Below are 21,239 nucleotides of genomic sequence, written 5' to 3' on the forward strand. Positions count from 1 at the left end.
AGTACAGATAGCTCAAAATTGTACTAAAGTAAATCTGAGTGAATTTATTTTCCTTTCCACCACTGTATTTCAGACATGGCAGTTCTTGTTAATGGTATTTTTGATGCACATCCAGACATGATAAGAACCAACGTCACTTTCCTGGTGATTCCCCTCAGTTTCAAGGGAACACCAATACTATGACATAATTTCCAAAGAAATGTCCAAGTTGTGTTTACTGTGTCTGCAATGCAGTAACAGTTCTAGACGTACTGACTGCTTCCATTGTGAGCTCATCTGATCAAACTTGTGTTCACACTCAACATCCTTATGTAGTGTTCACCCTTGTTCCTCTTTCCTGGAAAACATGTCTCGTGATAAAACCATGAAAGGAAATTAAGGAAATTCTTGCACACATTTTATCCAGCCTTTTTGTTCTCTCAACTAATAAAAGTAAATAAAAGTGTATTGTTATCAAGTCTTCGTAACTGATATTGTGTAACTAGTTAATGGTGATCATTGGTTTACTAAACCTGCCTGCCGGACTTTTTTTTTAAAGCCTCTGACTCTGGATCAGCTCTTATCATTATTTCTGCTGCTCAGCAATACAACATGTCACACATTATGACATCATTTTGATCAGTATTTAGGATAAATATGTCAGAATTCAGATCTTGAAAGCCTGAAATTGATCTCAGTCCTGCCATCTATTGGACGCATAACATAACAACATGTTGCTAGGCCATAACAGTGCAGGCAAACTACGTACATTAAAAACTGATTTGTGGCACTGAATCACCTTTAACTTTTGATCAAGACCTTGCAGTGTGGTTGAAAGCTCCAACAGTAACAAGTAAGTGGACCTTTAGTTGAGATTGTTTGACCAAATTAAAATAAATATGTAAATATATTAGAAGTGGCATTTAATTAATGTCTATAAGAATAATATTTTGAATGATTCCTTTAAGATCATTAATATCCCATATGCATGTACATATGCAGTATATTATATATGTATATATCACAGTTTTTTGCTGAGGCACTATCTTTGAAATAATAGACAATTTTTGCAAAATTTTACACACTAACTACAAACCTTACACCAAACCAGCAAAACATTATACATCTCCTGCAAAGGCAAACAAACCCTTTCAGACTCTCATGCAAAACAGTGTTTCTATGTAAATACAGTACACGCAAACCATCATTTGAACAAGCACACAAAACAGCAACTACACACTAACAGTAGATAAAAACTCTTTATGGTCATTTCTAGCATTCAGTGCCATTTGAGTCCTCATGATATAATGTGGTATATTTCATAGACATATCCATAGACATATATACGTAGACGCCGCATCGAGCGCTGAGCCGTACGTCAACGTCGCCGCCATATTGGATGTGGCAAGGCTGTGCTGTAAACTAATAGAAGTGAATGGACTTAATTTCATAAAGCGCCTCTCTACAAAGAAATTTACGTTAATGCCTCTCGTTTATTCATTCACACACACACTAATATACTTGGGAAAAAGTCAGGCACCAAAAAAAAATGTATTTGATCTTCTCAGATGGCTAAGATAAGAACTTTAGTGATCCCACACAGGAGTAATTCACGTTACATCAGCTATAGAGAACAAGGCAGTGCCGAAAAACAATACACAGTATATATACATAATATGTATAGGTATATCTATATACATTATATATTATATATACATTATATATATATATATATATATATATATATGTATATATATATATATATGTTTATATGTATATATATTGTGACGAGCGGCAGGTTAAAGTTCATCAACACCGGATTTCTTATAACTCACAGCTCCTTTTTATTGGTCGTTCCTGAACATCAACAGAGCATGGCATCCTGCAACTGACGTCAAGCCGTCTTAACACATACCCCGAGACTCGAGGGAACAAAACTCTTCTGCATGAGACTCACACACAGGCAGATCGAACACTAAAAAAACATGCACTCTGAGCGCACGAAACAACAACAACACACACTTCTCCTGAACACAGTGCATTCTGGGTAGTGCCCTTAATGGGACCATTCATCATTTTACAGTTCATTTATCACAGTCACAGCCCCAGTCGCTACAATATATATATATATATTGTTATATATATTGTCGCTACAATACACACACACACACACACACACACACACACATATATATATATATATATATATATATACATACACATATATATATATATTGTAGCGACCCTGCAGTAAATGTTCTGTTATAATGTCAGTGTTCTGTGAGTTAATGGCATGTTTGGGATTGAATGAGTACAGGTAGGGGGGCGTGGTGCGAGTGTGACGGGAATGAGGTCAATGTGTGAGGGTGCCGGTGTGTGTAGGAGCGAGCTGGAGGAGAGAGCAGGAGTGCACAGTTGGAGTTACAACTAAGTTCTTGTTTGTTGGTTGTTTTGGCGTGGTTACGGCCAACAGTAACCTGTACTGTTCAGTAATAAACGGTGGTTTGCCGAATAACTGCGTCATCCTTTCCACAAGTCCTGGCGGACGCTACAGTAGGTAGTGTGTGTGTGTATATATATATATATATATATATATATATATATATACTGTGTATTTTTTTCGGCACTACCTTGTTTTCTATAGCTGATGTAACGTGAATTACTCCATGTGTGGGATCACTAAAGTTCTTATCTTAGCCATCTGAGAAGATCAAATACATTGTTTTCGGTGCCTATTTCCCAAGTATATTAGTGTGTGTGTGAATGAATAAACGAGAGGCATTAACGTAAATTTCTTTGTAGAAAGGCGCTTTATGAAGTTAAGTCCATTCACTTCTATTAGTTTACAGCACAGCCTTGCCACATCCAATATGGCGGCGACGTTGACGTATCGCAGCAGCGGGCAAACCCACTCGATGCGGCGTCTACGTATATATGTCTATGGCGTCTACGTATATATGTCTATGGACATGGATGGCCGCCATCTTGGATGGGTCTCAGTCTATGGTCTCGCTTCGCCTCCACAGTGCATTCACTTCTATTGAGGAAGGAGCTGTATGCACAAGTAAAATAGAATAACTCACTGAATTTTCAACTGATTTTCACGCGGTTTGGTTTCGGCACACACGTAGTTATGATACAGGATGCTTTCGTACATTAAAAATGCGGGATTTCATGCTTTAATACTTTCTGCAGATAGCAACAGCATGTTATTTAGGTCACAACACAGTTCTTTTATTCACCTCAACCCCAGAGTGGGATATATATATATATATATATATATATATATATATATATATATATATATATATATATATATACAATGTACAAAAGCATCCTGTATCATAACTACATGTGTGCCGTTTGTAACAAACCAAACCGCGTGAAAATCAGTTGAAAATTCAGTGAGTTATTCTATTTTACTTGTGCATACAGCTCCTCCCTCAATAGAAGTGAATGCACTGTGGAGGCGAAGCGAGACCCATCCAAGATGGCGGCCGGCTGGGCAGTCAATGCAGCGTCTATGTATATATGTCTATGGTATATTTTGTGTAATAATGAGCTTATACTTGTTCCTAAAAGTTTGTCTTACATGGTTAACCCATTTCTACCATAGAACAGAATGATATGTATGCAGAATTATTTAAATTTGAAATAAATACTCTAATTTAGCGCAAGCAGGTGAAAATGCCATGTCCCCAATCAAGGTCGTGCAGCTCCTATTACAAATGTAAGTAATAGAAATCAAACATATTAAACATTTTTCATTATTGTTGTATAGCCCTCTTTATAAGATGTCTCACCACATTTTAGTTTTCATTATTAATACATTTTTAATTCTTAAAGTTTCTAAAATGTGTCCCTGAGTTGACTGTCCCCCGTTACTGATGCAAGTCCCCCTGGACACGCCCCCTGACTATTCTTCTACTGTCACATGACTCAGGGAGTAGCAGACATTTTTTGAGGGGAAAACTTCTGCAAGAAGGAAAGTATCTCTCTTAAATCAACCTTTTTTCTAACATTTTAGAATGCTTGTCTGATGTGCTAAAGCATATCGTGTCCATCCTGTTACATTTATTCATAGTGGAAATCGATACCTTTGAGTAATTTTTACAATATGGTTGATACATATGTTAAAAATCTTCCTAAGTTGTCACCAAGTGCTAACTTGTTTTTCAACATATGAGAAGCCAACTAATGTTGTTAAGTAATATTTAAAATTGTTCACATACATTGTCAAATGATCATGTGAGTCTTAAATTTATTTTCCTATTTTCTTTAATGAAATTTGTTGGTGTTCACTGATGCAAGTTCCACTCTGTCACTCCTCTGTCCACCCTGTTACCTGTGTGTTTTTTTGATGATAATTAAATAAATTCAACAACTATTACTCATGACTTAGTGGTTACTTACATGCTGTGAATTGGCAAAATGAAATCACTTTAAAATGGGGCCAAAGTCCATTTAAACGACCTTTAATCTGAAAAGAAGTGTGTTAAAATTGGATGTTGCCTTAAAATAAAATAAGAATTTTTCAAAACAATAGTTGTTTGTGAATACTTGTTAAAATAAACATTATATTATATATTAAAATATTATAATAACTGTGCATTCAAAACACATATTGAAATGAGAATGTCCTGTAACAGGGTGGACATTTGGTCGCTGTCACATGCAAAGAATTTGTTACAAATTATTAAATCATAATATCCTGAGCTGGACCAATATATTTTTCTCATAGTTTAACAAGCCCTAATTTAGATGAAATAATAAAATCATGTAGAGACTAATGTTCACAGTTTTGCTACAAGTGTGTTATTAAACTGCAAACTGAGTTTAAAGCAGATAACGTGCACTCAGTGTGGCACACTTGGTAAATGCATTGGAAGGCAGTGTTTTAAGAATCCATGTTAGTGTGTAAGCACTCAGAAAAAACTGCTAACATGGTGGTAAGGGCAGATAACATTTTTGTACCAGTCCCAACAATGTTGCAATGGCTAGTTTTGTTTTTACCTTGTGAGTCTCCTTGTTTGGTGTGTGTGTGTGTGTGTGTGTGTTATCATGGTAAAATCTGATCCTGGTGATTATGGTGGAAACTACCACAGACGCCATTTTGAGTACTCTGCCAAGTGCATTTCTTCACTGTCACAACTGCGCAAGATGAAGTCACAAAACGTTACAGGTATACAGTGTAGGTAACAATGAAGGATTGTTTCGAAGATGGGTGTGGTCCAAGCAAGGTGAGGAAGTGGGGATTTTTTGGTGCCGTTGAACTGTATTATGTTATAGTGATAGGTCAAGATTTTAATGAAACTACTGAGAATCAAGTTTCAGTGTCATCTGTGAATAATTCCTAGGGGCAGGAGTAATGTTTTTGAAGGAAGATATTTTCTAAGATCCATTTTCATTGTTGGGGCCTGCATCTAGAGCCAGACTGCGGAATGAGTTTGATAAGCCCCGCATCTGTGTGGTTAGATGAAAAGGAAGTCTGTTAAGGCTGCATTTATATAATATATAAACAAGAGCTGAACCCTGAGAGGAATGCACTTTGTGTAGAGAGCAGGGGTGCACTCTTGTTCCTCATTATCAGTCGAACTGCAGTGTGGTAGGCAGAAGCGGAGTGACTGCCCAAAACTCTCCACCAGGGGGTGATCTCACCTCTTATTATGAAACAAGCTAGAGTTATTGGTAGATACACTGTTGGGTTAATGAGGCCATAGACCTTTTTCACAGCACACATCTTGACTGGTCATAGCAGGAAAAGCACAGGTGAAACAAATTTCATTGAGGATGTCTTAGTACAGAGGAAGGCAACCTGTGGCCCTCTCCAGTGTCTCTCTGTGGCTTTGACAAAAAAGTTATGTAGAAATTAATAACTGCTATTTAAAAAAAAAATAAAAAAAATTTAACATTGTAATTTTCATTTTTCACTGTCAAAGACCTTGAGTGATTGTTACATCGTCCATTATAAAAATGTGTAGCCTATTCACAGAATAAAAAAAATATATATATACATGTACATTTCATCAACAAAATATGCATCATGCGGCCTATAGCTTTTTTTTTTTTCCCCCTTTAATTTTGCCAAACCTCAAGACCAATGGCTTGTCATAGCTAAGCTAGCTATGGATTCCGCATAAAAAAAAATAAACAAAAAAAAAAAAAACAGTCTTGGAGGACAATAGAGGATTTAACAGTGTGCTGACACATTCATTCAAAGTTTAAGTACCAAGCAATCATAAAAAGCCCATTGTGGAGCAGCCACCTTGTGGTAACACATATTAATAAAGGCTTATTTAGACCCATTAGTAATGCTAATGAGTGTATTTAGACTTACTGTCCCCCACACTATAACGCTCAAATATAACTTGTGGTTCCAGGCAGATTATTTTAGAGCTTTTTTGGCCAGTGTCTCTTTCCATAGTAAAGGTTGTTGACTCCTGTCTTAGTAATATCAAAGTGTCCTGGTAAGCCATGCCAGTGAGCCAGCAGTAACAATACAAGGACACGGGTATTACAGCTCATGCAAACTGAAGGCACTCAACTTAATGTCATCAATAACACCTTTGCTTTTCTTGCTACAGTATGACAGACCTGTGTGAAAAGTCTATGATGAGTAGGTGTGTCGACAGTGGGAGAATCACTGAATCACTGTGAGGAACACTAGTGGGGAGGAATGGATCTGAAATGTCAGCTAAGTAAGAGCATTGATAAAAGACAATTCATCAGATGCAGATTACGTTTATTACAATCAAAATATACCCAATTTAATGTAATAGCTTATAAAGAATAATGAGTGTTTTTCACAGCAGACATTTTTACTTGTCATGGTAGCAAAAGTTCAGGTGTCACTAATAACATTAATTATGGCTATGGTCAAGTGTCCCCGTAAACCATGACAGTGTGATAATGAGTCAGAATGTGCAATACAGTGACCTTAGACTAAAGCAGCTTTAAAGCAGTCATAAATAATTTCACGACTGTGACATTTCAAAAAGTTGACATTTAACAGAATGCATTTTTTTTAGAACTCTTAATATATTTATTTACATTATATAAATACAGTATATACTGTTTATATATAGGCACACATAGAACCTGCATATTTAATTCAAATTGGTAAGTGTATTGTTGTTCTATATAACTTCCATTAGCATTCATTATTTATGGTGCATTCATTTTTTTTTAACCTTTGACACATTTTTCAACCTAATAGAATACTTCACCCACAAAATGACCATTTGTATATGAATTAGTCAGGCTGTATTACCCTAAATTTGTGAAGAAAACTTAGACAACAGCTAAACAATATCAAAACATCCATTCACAAACTCTCACACAACTCATGCAGTATAATCCAGAGGTGGGACCAAGTCATTATTTTGCAGCTTACAAGCAAATTTCAAGTCTTAACACTCAAGACTCAAGTCACAACAGGCAAGTCCCCTAGTCAAGTGCCAGGTCCTAAACTTTGAGGTTTGGGTCCTGAACAAGTCATAATGTAAGCAAAAGTAATATTATTTTAACAACAGAGTAAAAATATCAAAATTTACAAAATGATTATATATTAGTTCTCCATGGTTCTCTCCTGCAACTTGACTGAATGTTGCCAAATTGATTCAAACAAAGTGGATCTGAAGAATTAAGTGTTGACTTGCTCGGAATAAATAAATGTTTGATTTAGGACTGAAGAAAATGAATTGATTAGTGAAAGATTTTTTTTTAATTACATAATTTGTAATTTTTTTCAAGTCAGAAGGCTCAACTCTGAGTGAGAACGAGTCATTGGTGTTAAAGTCCAAGTCGATTTGCAAGTTTTTTTTATTATCATTTTGAAAAGTTGAGTCTAAAGTCATCAAATTGGTGACTCAAGTCTGAGTTATGTGACTCGAGTCCACACCTCTGATATAATCCACGTCTTATATATCCAGTCGTATGCACTCAGCAGCAGTACTGAGCATACGACTGGATAAATGAGACTTGGATTATATTGTATGAGTTGTGTTAGAGTTTGTAAACTGTTGTTAAATGTGGTCCGCAATCAGCAAATCAATACATTGCTGTTTTCAGTGGAGGCATACAAGAAAAACAAAGTTCCTTCATTAGGTAACACGGTATGACTAATCGATTTATAAATAGCCATGGTGTGGGTGTAGTCTAGCTTTCCCTTTTCTTCCATCTACACATTTTCATAGTAGTTTTCAACGTCTTAGCACTATATGCACGCTAAAGGTCACATCACTATCGAAGGCCCATAAGGAAATGACTGAAATCAAAAGATTTTCTCTCACAGGTTGCACATCATCACCCCACATCAAACAGTAAGGAAGCAATGTTTACCATGCTATGTATCTGTGTGTGTGTGTGTGTGTGTGTGTGTGTGTGTGTGTGTGTGTGTATGTAAAAGACACAGACAGTACGCAGTCAGTGTTGCGAGATGATGCACCTCTGTTGGTTCACACTGTTTCTCTGTCTTTCTGCCAATGCTGGTATGACCATTTACCTTTCTTTAAACATTTTAAGAACATTTTGCCATAGTTCAAGTCTGATTGCAACAATTTTCACTAGACCAGTTGAGAGGATTATTTTTAAACTGTGCAAAAAAAGTTTCAGTTGCTGCTTCCTGATATACTGCGTAGATGGCTTGAGGTAATTTTAAACCCTCTAATCAGATGGCTTGTCTTGTTTATGACAGAGAACAATGCAGTTTGGCGAGAGTCCGGCAACAATGTCACCTTGGAATGTTCCTCCGCAGGATGTCCCAAAAGCATCAGAGGATATGATGCGATGTATCTTTATCAATATCAAGATCTGAAGGAGCCACAACAGGTGCTTTACTATTTCTCCAATACAGAATTAAATGACAGAAAAACCCCAGGACGGAGGTACACTGGCAGGATTCAGACAGAAGGATCACTGCAGAGCCACACCATCACCATCAGCAGACTGACCGTGGATGACTCTGGTGTCTACAAATGTGTCTACACAAAAATTCCAAGTGAAGTGGAATGCAACGCCTACACACTTTTTGTGAGAGGTGCGTTTTTCCTTTTTCATCTCAAAACCTACGGTGCACACATACAATGTATTCTAAAAAATGTTGGGAAAGGTACTTTTTACCACACTACAAGTTTTATAGCTATAGTCCTCAGTTACTTATGACAATGATTTGACATACAACACATAAGATGTGTTTATTAAATATGATACATTTGTAAAGATACTTAACAGAATATAAAATGGGTAAATGTTTATGTGTAAAAGTAATATAATCTGATTTTCATCAAATGTTTTATCTCCCTTCTGAACTTATAAAACACCAGTAGTTAGAAAAGTATTAAAGTGGAGCTTACATATTTGCTGCAGTCATCCACCAAAGGATTTGAATACTGAATACTTTCGAATACTCCACGACTACTGGACCATGTTTGTTACTTATTATGATCCTTAACTACAGAATGTGCCTGTCTATCTACATACAAATAGAATATCTACCTTGCTTTAGTTTTAGAGGACCCCTCCTTCAGGTCCATGGTTAATTCACTGTCATTTTGAGAATTTAAAAGTAATGTTATCAGTAGATGAAACGCTGCAGGAACATTTGCGTGAAGACATTTTATTTGGTATAACCCATGTTTGCCTTCATTTCACACAGGAGTGGCACAGTGTTCCAGATCTGTGGAAGTGCCTTGTGCCCACACTAGTGAGAAAAGTCCACCTCTGGTGTTAATCATCATCGGCGCCTGCACCATCAGCATGCTGGTTATCGTGATCAACATCATACTAATCATCCCAAGGGTGAGTTCAGATCTGTCGACTCATCACTGCGGCCTGCTAGCTTCGGTTGTGGTTGAGTGTCTCCAGATATTATTCACTCTACATGCACACATTCATCAGTTTATAACACTGCATTCTTCTGAAACTACCAAACGGTTGTAAACCCAAGGTTTACCCCCTTGAGATCTTAAGTTTGCGTGCTAATTGCATAGAAAACCACTGAACGCTCTGTCTGCAGGATGTGGGTGCAGTGTCTTTAAACTTACTGCACTTCTGTTCCCATTTCTTCCAGTGCTGTCTCAAGATATATATCATGTCTCTTGTTAAGAGAGGTTTCCTCGAATAGAAACACCTTTTTACTCGGTTGTGCTCGACACGCTGAACCATTAAGGACATGTCAGTGTCAGAGCATACTCTGCAGATCCTTACACAAAAAAATATTCTAATACAAATGTCATATCTTAAAAATCAAACATTTTTATTCCCATCTGCTGCCCTGAGTATAATAACCTTTATACTGACGACACACACATTTCCTCTTACCGTTACAAGTTTTTACTTACCTGCAGAAAGACATCCAGTCCTTGTACTAACTAAATAGGGGTATGGCCATATACTGGCTGATGATATTTAAAAATGATAATATTGATATCATGTTAATAATACACATATGATAATATCTTGTAAATAATTCAGCACCACTTAAATAGTTTTTTTTTCCTGTTCTCCCTTTGTCTGCCGCCCTTAACACTATCTGGTCGCCTTTTGACATTACATTTGGTGTAATTACTCTGTTTGAAAGATGTTTCTATAGTTACAGACTCTCTCTTCACCTCCTTACACTCGTATTTTGAGTGTAATTCATTTGCAAAAAAAAAGACAAAATGCACAGTGAACAAAGATAAAGATTAATTTGATTGATAGCATTATTGTTATTGTTATCCCCCCCCCCCCCCCCTTTTTGTATTTACAGTAGTATCATTATCACATACTCGTTTAGACATGATAATTGCATAGTAAAAATCTGATATCATGCCAGCCCTAACCTCAATGGAAAAATCATCACAAGCACTTGTGAAGAAGTTTTGTTTACATTGACGTTATATTTTCCGTTATATTTATCTCCAATTTTGGTCTTGAATAAACAAACTACCCCTTAAACATAATAACTGTAATTTTCTGCTACCTGTACACACCTTCATGCTTTCACACAGTGATATTTAACCACTAACAGGTGAGACGATGGAAGTGCAGCAAAAGAACAACAGCAGCAAGAGTCCGGCAGGTCTCCAATGATAATGTGTATGAAATCATGAACAAGACTGGCCTCCGCACTGCTCTGGAGGAGTCATCGCCAGACCTGAGTCAGTTTGCTTAGTATTACTTAACATCAAATATTATTGGCTTGGGTATCTAAGTGGCAGCCGTGATAAGAGCTTGCTGAATTCTCTACATGCAAAGGAAAGATGCTTTAATGATTCCTTTATCTCCTTTAGCTTAGAGTTCCCTGAACAGGGTCATTCCTATCCTCCTAGGGTCTTATGTTCCCCAGCTCTGTATAGCACATAATGTAAGCTAAAAAAAAAAAGTTCCCCAGCACTGTATAAGCCTATAACATGAGCTTTTGTGTTAGGTTAGAGGATAATCATCATGACTCTAAGAGCTCTATCCGGTGAGCTACCGGAGCTCTTTATTTTGTATGGAGAACAACTCCCACACATATTTCAGCCTTTAATTTTAGATAATAAGAATATGTCAACTGATTAATTAATCAATTAAAAGAGGAATAAAAAAGAGGATAAAAAAGGAGAAAAACATTTATTATATGTTTTTCAATGGTAGTTCAGTATTGCAATTTCCAAACAGGTGAAGATTAGGAAAACAGTTTAGGGTGAGGTTAGTTTATTTATGAAATATTATATCTTGGTTTAATCTGACCCGAACATAATAGGGGAGTTGATGTGAGGGTGAGTGTGAGTAACCATTCTCAGTGTGACAATTGTTTCATTTCATTTTTGTGACTTATTTCTTTTTTATTTCAATTCCAGCATCGGTAATGAAGTCATATTTTTCACTGGGTTTACCACATTCACATAGCCTGTGTGAAACAAGGTAACAGCTGGAAATATCTAATATGTACTTTCAGTAGCCTATCTGCGGAACACTGTAGTTTCACAACAGCGGACCTACATCAGTAACATCTGCCTAGTGTACAGTCGGATTCTCTGAGCATCGCAGCTGTCTTTTCCTAAGCCCTTTTAAATTCTCCTTCACATCTTTCCTTGATGTCATGATGTTTTCCATTTAACATAAAGAACAGTGTTTAGGAAAAGACACAGGGCGTCAGGCTTGGTTTACTTTACTTATGATTTCAATCACCCATGAGACAAAATGTAAAAGACATGTTTAACAGCTAAACATGGATTATTAAATCTCTTTAAAGCATTTCATTGTTGTGAAAGTGTCACCAAACTCAAATTGTTCTTCATATTATTAGTATTGATTGTCAGTACTTGAACTTTAATATTTGTGTGCTTTTTTGGTTGTATTTGACTGCTTCATCACATGTTAATAAAATGAATGCTTTAATAATGTTTGATAATTGCATTGCTCGAAATTTTTGTATTTGCCTGGGCTTGTTGGGGTTTATATTCTGTATTACCTACAAATAAAATGTAGGAAACAAACAAAATAAAATGCTAAAACTATAGCATGAAAGAGATACAAAAAGAAGTATGATTAATTCAGAGGTGCAGGAGGCTGAAACAGCTTTAAGCAGTCAGATTGTTGTTTTTTTCTGAATTTGCCATGAAGCACAATTCGTATGTTTTTTGCTTTTGTAGCAATCCAGCGAATGTAGCTTTTGAAAACAATGAGAATCTGGGGCAGATATTATTGAAGGCTGTGTGAGACTGTTTCGAGAGGTTGCGTGTGGGCAAAAACCACAAACTTAACAGGCGGGGCTGGTGGTAAATCTGTGGGTGGTTTGCGTGTCTACAGTATGTGTAGAGTTCTCACGTATAGTTCTAAATTCTTTCATCCATAGATTCATAATGGGCATGATATGACAAATGGCTAACTTAGATATAATAATGTTGATAGTAAAGGTGCTGATGGTGATGATAATGGTTAATGTAAATCAATTTGAGTATGAACTGTAACTGTATCACTTATAGAAGGATAATAAATAACATGTTTTTTGTATGTTCTGATAATTCTTGATTGTGGTTCTGTTTTTTTTCCTTTTCTTGTATATATGATGCATTTATACAGTATTTACTGTATGTGATGCATATACGTACATACATTTGTGCTGTAACATCAAACTTCATACTGGTTTCGAAATGATGTCAGATGTTTTACTTTGACAGCAATGAAAGTATTATCTGCATCTGTGGTATTTGAGCGTGTTTATAGATTTACAAACAAATGTTGAATATTCAATAAAAGCAACTCAGATAAACTAAATTTTGATGATCTCACATTAATGCCATGTCAACACCAAACTTGTGTTTCTGTCAGTGTTTTTATTTATTTATTTATTTATTTATTTATTCATGGCTCAGTGAGACACAGGTGGCTGTCAGTTGAGAGCAGGAAGCGCATTCAAACTAAACCACAGGCATTACAGAAACAAGGCCTGACAGACACCAACCACAGTGGTAATAATAACAATACAGTTCGGTTGCTTAGAGTTGAACTGCAGTGTGTTTACCCTTGAATCATTTAATGGAACCTATTGTGGTGTATTAACACATGCACACACTGACCCAAATAACACAGTGGGATTTGGTGTGACTGTGCGTGTATGTACTGTTAGAGGAATACATATAATACTGTGAAATGGTCACAGCTCACGTGAGCTCACTTCCTAACCATTTTTTAGCCCAGTTCAAAACCACAAGGTTCATAAAACGTCTCCTTATTTGGTCTGTGTATCTTCTCCACCGGCTTTATGTCATGAGGTCTATTTTGACCTAACTAATAGCCTTGTGCTAGTCTCTCCTGTCTCTCTTTATCTCTTTTCAAGAGTGTATGAGTGTCTTCAATGAGTCAAATGTACTTGAATACAATATTTTTCATTTAGCTTTACATGTAAGCAGCATCTTCATATATCTGACCCCAGAGGTGTGGACTTGAGTCAGACTCAAACCACAAATTGATAACTTTAGACTTGACAAAATTTAAAAAAAAATTGCAACTCAGCTTGTACTTCAACACCAATGACTCGTGACTTCAATTGGACTTGAGCCTTTTGACTTAAAAATACTTGAAATCTCCCCCCAAGCCCAAAGATGAAAAAGTATGTTATTTAATAAGTGTGCCACAAATCAAATAATTTCCCTCCATTTCCTGATGCAGCCATAATGAACACTATTCATTCCAGGCAGGTCAACACTTAGTATTTTGTTTGCATACAGAAGCTATGGCTCATCAACAAAAAGGAATTGCAGTATGCAAAACATGCAGTTCCAAAATTACAGACAGAGATGCAACAACTTCCAACAAACTTGATTTAACAAATTTTAAAAAGTATTTACGATTTCTGAAAATGTAATATATCATTACTCTGTTGTTAAAATGGCATTACTTTGGGAAAGAGCACAGTAAGACTTGTTTAGGACTCGAAAATCAAAGTTTAGTATGGGACTTGAGTGCTTGAGACTTGCATGTGACTTGCAAAACAGTGACTTGGTTCCACCTCTGTCTGAGCCTCTTTTTAACCACTCAGCTTCCTGAAATGGTCAAGTTAAAGACATGGGCGGTGCTTTAAAATTGTCCCCATGGATTATGTTTCTGCCTTTTGTCATTTATTTTGAAGAGCCGACAGATGGTCCTTCACACCAGGAGGTGGCAGCAAAAGTCAAACTGACTCTGAACCACAGCTTCTGTAAGAATGATGCTGTGTGCTCCATGTGACTGCTCTTGTCTTACAGACCCTGAGCCCACTGTATTATTTGGCCAGGTAAAGATTGTTTTAACCTCATTTTCATCCTTTATTGAGTCTGTTTTTGATCCGTTTCACCTCCAACATGCAGGCTGGTACATTTTGTGTTGCCCACTGTCACAGTGTCTGTCTCAGTTGTTTTTATTTCTCTCAGTCTGTCCCTCCACCATTGTCTCCATTTCCCCAGGCCCCTGCTTTGCTCTTGTCCATCCATCCACCAGATGTCCTCAGACTCCCTCACCTGTCCCAGTTAGCTCCCGCTTCCACCTGCTCACCTGTTTCCATTTCCCTCATTAGCAATGCCATATAGATTATTCCAGCTATACATCGACTATTTACAGTCCACATGTATATATAGTTCATCATAATCCTGAATGCTACTGAATATCAAATGTGTCCTCATTTTAAAATAATCCTGGATGTTCTGAAAAGAAAATGTGCAAAGCATCCATAGCCTATTTGTCAAATCTCTGAGAGGCACGTAACTGTAAGTAGGACAATAACACAGTCCTGTGGTTATATTTTCAAATGATATTTTTGTGTTTTTCTTCACTATGAACACACACTGTAGTTCATTTTGAGGTAATGTGTACTCACTACAGTACCAAATGTGTATCAATCAGCAGCTCTGCACACTGTACAAAGAGATCTTCCATCTGCCTGGTGAACATGATTGCTGAAAATGTCAAAATACAAATCAAGTAAAAGTACAGGTAGGCTATAATACAGAGCATGAAGTCCAGATTAGCAAATAAAAACATGTAAATGTTTCTGCTGGTGGTGTTTTTTTAAAAAGGAAAGGGCCTCTGGTGGTGAGGGGTGAGAAAGAAAAGCTTACAGCACCGGGTATTCCCAGGCGGTCTCCCATCCAAGTACTGACCCGGCCCGACCCTGCTTAGCTTCCGAGATCGGACGAGATCGGGCGTATTCAGGGTGGTATGGCCGTAAGCAAGTAAACATGTAACACACAAGCTATTTATACTTAATTACACACTGTTAACTGTTCTCAACATGGTTGAACATGGTTATTGATAATCTATGATTTTCATTTAGGCAACAAATCCCATGAAAACACCAAAACTAATGAAGTCAAGTCTCGAACACATGTTTTCTGTGTATCCACACTTTGATAAAAGCTCTGTGTCCTCTGTGCCATAAGCTATAGTCTACCTCCATTTGTTAACCAAAATTATTAATAATTGCCTGCTCCACTGAATTTACTGCTAATCTCTCACATTTCATATGTTCTTTAATCTTCACAATCTTTTCTGTCCTGTTCTAAAAAAAACCCATCAATAAAATAATTAATGTAAATCACCATTCATCATAAATCTTGATGCTACTATTCATATCAGATGTGTCCTCATTCTAAAATAATCCTGGGTGAAGGGAAGGGAAATTATTTGATTTGTGGCACACTTTTTAAATAACATAGCCTACTTTTTCATCTTTGGGCTTGGGGGAGATTTCAAGTATTTTTAAGTCAAAAGGCTCAAGTCCAACTGAAGTCACAAGTCATTAATGTTAAAGTCTATGTTGAGTTGCAATTCTTTTTTGATTTTGTCAAGTAGAGTCTAAAGTTATACATTTGTGATTGGAGTCTGACTCAAGTCCACACCTCTGGGGTCAGATACATGAAGATGCTGCTTACATGTAAAGCTAAATGAAAAATATTGTATTTAGGTAGCCTACTATTGATAATCCTACACAGTGTCTATGTGTAAACATAGTTGTTGTACAAATGTACAACAACTATGTTGACAGTAATACACAATAATGACATGTGAATGTTTCTTGTATGGGTGTGTGTCAGTGTTATGGGCAGATCCTGTAAAGATTCAAATGTTGAGATTTTATTTTATAGATGTGTTTTTAGAGCAGGACAGAAAAAGCATTGTTCATTGTGGCAGGAGACTTTAATCAGGCCAACAAGCAAGTGAAAGTATGGCCTGAAGGAGCTATGTCGGCGCTTCAGTACTGCTTTGAGAGTACTGACTGGGACATGTTCAAAGAGGCTGCAGCTGACAGTGATCATATAGACGTGGAGGAGTACGCGTCAACTGTGTGTGCGTACATCCTGAAGTGCGCAGAAGATGTCGCTGTCACCAAGACTGTCATAACCAGAGCCAATGACAAACCATGGATGACCAAGGAGGTAAGAGGACAAACCATGGATGACCAAGGAGGTAAGAGCAGCGCTGAAGGAGCGAGATGTCGCCTTTATATCTGGCGACGCGGGGGCTCTCAGTGAAACAAGAGCCAACCTGAACCACTCCATCAAGGCAGCAAAGCGCACCCAAGGCCAGCAGATCCATGGTTTTGTCCAGGACTCAGGTAACACCAGACATCTGTGGCAGGGCATCCAGTCCATCACAGGTTACAAGGCCACCCCCTCCGCCTGTCAGGACAAAATCAGCTTCCTCAATGAACTGAATCAGTTCTTCGGACGGTTTGAGAAATTAAATACCACCCCCGCAAGGAAAGCTGTCCCTCACCCCGACGAGCAGACACTCAGACTTGAGACAGTGGATGTGCGGAGGACCCTGAGAAAAGTCGACACACTGAAGGCAGCAGGCCCCGATAACATTCCAGGACGGGTTGTCAGATAATGTGCCGACCAGCTGGCCTGTGGCCTCACCGATATCTTTAACACCTCGTTGATGCAGGCTGTTGTACCGTCATGTTTCAAGGCTGCCACCATCATTCCAGTGCCTAAGAAATCCAACATCACCAACCTGAACGACCTCTGCCCTGTAGCACTGACCCCATCATTATGAAGTACTTCGAGAGGGTGGTGAAGGACCACATCATCTCCAAACTCCCACCATCACTTGACCCATTCCAGTTTGCATACCAGCCGAACTGTTCCACAGAGGATGCCATCTCCTCTGCCTTCCATCTGAGCCTGGAACACCTGGAGGATAAAAACACCCATGTGCGGATGCTGTTTCTGGATTTCAGCTCAGTGTTCAATACAATCATCCCTCAGCACCTGGTGTGCAAACTGGGTCACTTGGGCCTTGGCACCCCCCTATGCAACTGGCTACTGGACTTCCTCACCAGCAGAACCCAGTCTGTACGTGTTAACAATAACATCTCCAGCGTCATCTCCCTGAGCACCGGTTCCCCCCAGGGCTGTGTTCTCAGCCCCTTGCTGTTCACCCTGATGACACACGACTGTTGTCCCAGATTCAGTACCAACCACTTCCTGAAGTTTGCAGACGACACAACTGTTGTGGGCCTCATCCAGGGTGACAACGAACTGGCCTACAGGGACGAGATGAAACATCTGGTGAACTGGTGTAAAGTCACCAACCTGATCCTCAGTGTTGACAAGACAAAGGAGGATCATTGTTGACTTTAGGAAATCTCGGCCCAGTCATACACCACTCCTCATCAACGACACTGCGGTGGAGGTCGTCAGTAGCACAAAGTTCCTGGGAGTGCAAATCACCAACACACTAACCTGGTCCCTCAACACCACCTCCCTGGAGAAAAAGGCACAGCAGCGCTTGCACTTCCTACGACGGATGAGGAGAGCCTCCCTCCCCCCGCCCATCCTGACTACATTCTACAGAGGCACCATCGAGAGTCTCCTGACCAGCTGCATCTCTGTCTGGTTTGGGGCTTGTAAGGCCTCTGACTGGAAGTCTCTGCAGAGAGTGGTGAGGACAGCGGAGAAAATCATCGGGTCCCCGCTCCCCTCTATCCGGGACATTGGGCATAAGCGCTACCTGACCAGAGCCCAACGCATCTCCTTTGACCCCACCCACCCCCACCATGGACTGTTCTCCATGCTGACCTCTGGCAGGAGGTTCTGCAGCATCCGTAGCAGGACATCCAGATTGACTATATGACTAGGTCACTTTATTCTCACATTGTACTGTGATGCACTGTAATTTTAATTTTAACTATTTTAAATTTTAACTTTTTTTAAGTCATACCAGTGTTTTATATTTTATTTTATTGTAAGTTACATAATTTTTGCGTCTACTCATGAGCCAAAGTAACGAAATCTCGTTTAATATGTGCATCGATGGTGTATTTGTTGAATGACAATAAATCAAGTCTAAGTCTAAGTCTCTAAGTCTATAACCACATTCAACCATGTTGAGAACGGTTAACAGTGTGTTATTAAGTATAAATAGCTTGTGTGTTACATGTTCACTCGCTTACGGCCATACCACTCTGACAGTGTTGGGGAAGTTACTTTTGAAAAGTAGTGTTTTCTCGTTACTCGTTACTTCTTAAAAAAAAGTAATCCCTTACTTAGTTACCCTCTGTGAAAAGTAACTTTTTACGTTACTCGTTACTTTTACGTTACTTTTATGGTGCTTGACTTTGGGTAGAACCCCATCTCATTTCCTAAATGTGAAAAAATCCGAGTTTCCCACTGGTATTTACCACTTTGGTGATAAAATAAAGATTAAAGAGTGAGAGTTAATTTGTGTTAACTAGGCTACATGAATTTGTTACATGACAGATTACTACTACTAATAGCCTATTAGCCAGACCTGCTGCATCACTGAATGAGGAAAATATTAATATTCACAGACACTATCTTTGAACAAATAGTGTCATATTCATGAATAAATCATTTTCTGTTCTGTTATTATGTGTGTAACTGTGAGACTGTGTCTGTGTAACAGACTCATACTTTGCAGTAAGCTACAGACCTGCACGAATAAATTAATTCATTTTCTCTTCTGGTATGGTATGGTAGGTACTTTATTAACCCCTCGGGGGGAAATTTCAACGTCACAGCAGCAATTTAAAATACACAAAATAGGAGCTGCTGCAACAGGCTGCCGTTCACACAGCGCCAGGAAGGCAGGCAGGTTATGATTGTTCTGTTTTCTGTTAACACAATGCTGCATTTTATTGATGTTTTGGGGGTCGTTTTGATTTCCTTTGAGGTTCCGGGGTCGTATGTTGCCCATGTCTGAGGTCTGACTAGCGAGGTTAACGTTACATTAAACAACACTTACCCAGCCATACAAGTGCAGTTCGCTGTCAGTATATAGTTGGTCGACTTGTTCAGAATCGCCCAGGTCTTGTACATTAGTTAACGTTGCTGTTTTGTGTCCTTGTCGCTGGCTCGGCAGTACTTCGGTCCGTAGAGCACAAAAACCATCAGATAAATCCCGGTATTCAATATCTTGGACATGACCGCAAAGTACAAAATTATACACATCAAGGGATTTATATGCCTTGAGTTTTTCATGCGTATAAACGCTGGGTTTCTCCACAAGATATAAAAAAAATGTCCGGCCACTGTAGCTTAGGCCATTTCGTTGGGTCGGTGACCCACTGACCCGACATTGCATTACATCGCGTGTGTATCTTCCATATTCCTCATACGATTCTTGATTTTGGCGCTCTTGTCTGTACTGTTGACATGGCAACTGTCACAGTTCCAGCCTAGTGCGCAGCTGAGGCAGACAGGCAGTGTCACCGTCAAATCTGTCCCCGGGAAAAGTAACGTTGTGCCCAACTGACAAAGTAACCACGTTCCGTTACCATATTTTCAGTAGTAACGCGTTACACTACTTTTTACCCAATAAAAGTAGTTACGTTACCACCTCTCTGCACACTGCACTCTAAATACGCCCGATCTCGTCCGATCTCGGAAGCTAAGCAGGGTCGGGCCGGGTCAGTACTTGGATGGGAGACCGCCTGGGAATACCTGGTGCTGTAAGCTTTTCTTTCTCACCCCTCACCACCAGAGGCCGCTCTTTCCTTTTTAAAAAACACCACCACCACTGGAAACATATACATGATTTTTATTTGATAATCTGGACTTCATGCTCTGTATTATAGCCTACCTGTACTTTTACTTGATTTGTATTTTGACATTTTCAGCAATCATGTTCACCAGGCAGATGGGAGATCTCTTTGTACAGTGTGCAGAGCTGCTGATTGATACACATTTGGTACTGTAGTGAGTACACATTAACTCAAAATGAACTACAGTGTGTGTTCATAGTGAAGAAAAAACACAAAAATATCATTTGAAAATATAACCACAGGACTGTGTTATTGTCCTACTTACAGTTACGTGCCCCTCAGAGATTTGGATGCTTTGCATGTTTTCTTTTTCAGAACATCCAGGATTATTTTAAAATGAGGACACATTTGATATTCAGTAGCATTCAGGATTATGATGAACTATATATACATGTGGACTGTAAATAGTCGATGTATAGCTGGAATAATCTATGTGGCATTGCTAATGAGGGAAATGGAAACAGGTGAGCAGGTGGAAGCGGGAGCTAACTGGGACAGGTGAGGGAGTCAGAGGACATCTGGTGGATGGATGGACAAGAGCAAAGCATAAAACATAATCCATGGGGGCAACTTTAAAGCTCCCCCCATGTCTTCATGTTTAACTTGACCATTTCAGGAAGCTGAGTGGTTAAAAAGAGGCTCAGACAGAGGTGGGACCAAGTCACTGTTTTGCAAGTCACACGCAAGTCTCAAGCACGCAAGTCCCAGGCAGACAGTTTGTGTCTCAGTTGTTTTTAATTTCACTCAT

The 21,239-nt window shown here is 38.6% G+C and overlaps 1 protein-coding gene, 1 non-coding gene and 1 pseudogene across 6 annotated transcripts; 2 read left to right on the plus strand and 1 right to left on the minus strand.

Annotated features, from left to right (window-relative positions):
- The first annotated feature begins 2,404 nt into the window (after positions 1 to 2,404).
- si:rp71-81e14.2 (uncharacterized protein LOC100002239 homolog) lies at positions 2,405 to 12,358 on the plus strand. Of its 5 annotated transcripts, none has more exons than XM_049571558.1 (4): positions 2,405 to 2,536; positions 8,675 to 9,016; positions 9,635 to 9,777; positions 10,991 to 12,358. In XM_049571558.1, exons 2-4 carry the CDS (start codon positions 8,767 to 8,769, stop codon positions 11,132 to 11,134), a joined length of 537 nt encoding a protein of 178 aa, XP_049427515.1. In that variant the 5' UTR covers positions 2,405 to 2,536; positions 8,675 to 8,766; the 3' UTR covers positions 11,135 to 12,358. The 5 variants fall into 5 exon arrangements, with proteins under 5 accessions (XP_049427515.1, XP_049427517.1, XP_049427514.1 ...); XM_049571560.1 differs by lacking the exon at positions 2,405 to 2,536 and adding an exon at positions 3,693 to 3,709; XM_049571557.1 differs by lacking the exon at positions 2,405 to 2,536 and adding an exon at positions 5,842 to 6,677.
- A 3,177-nt stretch (positions 12,359 to 15,535) lies between these two features.
- Positions 15,536 to 15,654, minus strand: LOC125886650 (5S ribosomal RNA). Its single transcript, XR_007449064.1, has one exon. It is a non-coding gene; the product is annotated as a 5S ribosomal RNA (ribosomal RNA).
- Positions 15,655 to 20,285: 4,631 nt separating this feature from the next.
- LOC125886652 (5S ribosomal RNA) lies at positions 20,286 to 20,405 on the plus strand (annotated as a pseudogene).
- The last annotated feature ends 834 nt before the right edge of the window (positions 20,406 to 21,239 follow it).

Source organism: Epinephelus fuscoguttatus, linkage group LG3 (genome assembly GCF_011397635.1).
Source record: "Epinephelus fuscoguttatus linkage group LG3, E.fuscoguttatus.final_Chr_v1".
Classification (NCBI taxonomy): Eukaryota; Metazoa; Chordata; class Actinopteri; order Perciformes; family Serranidae; genus Epinephelus; species Epinephelus fuscoguttatus.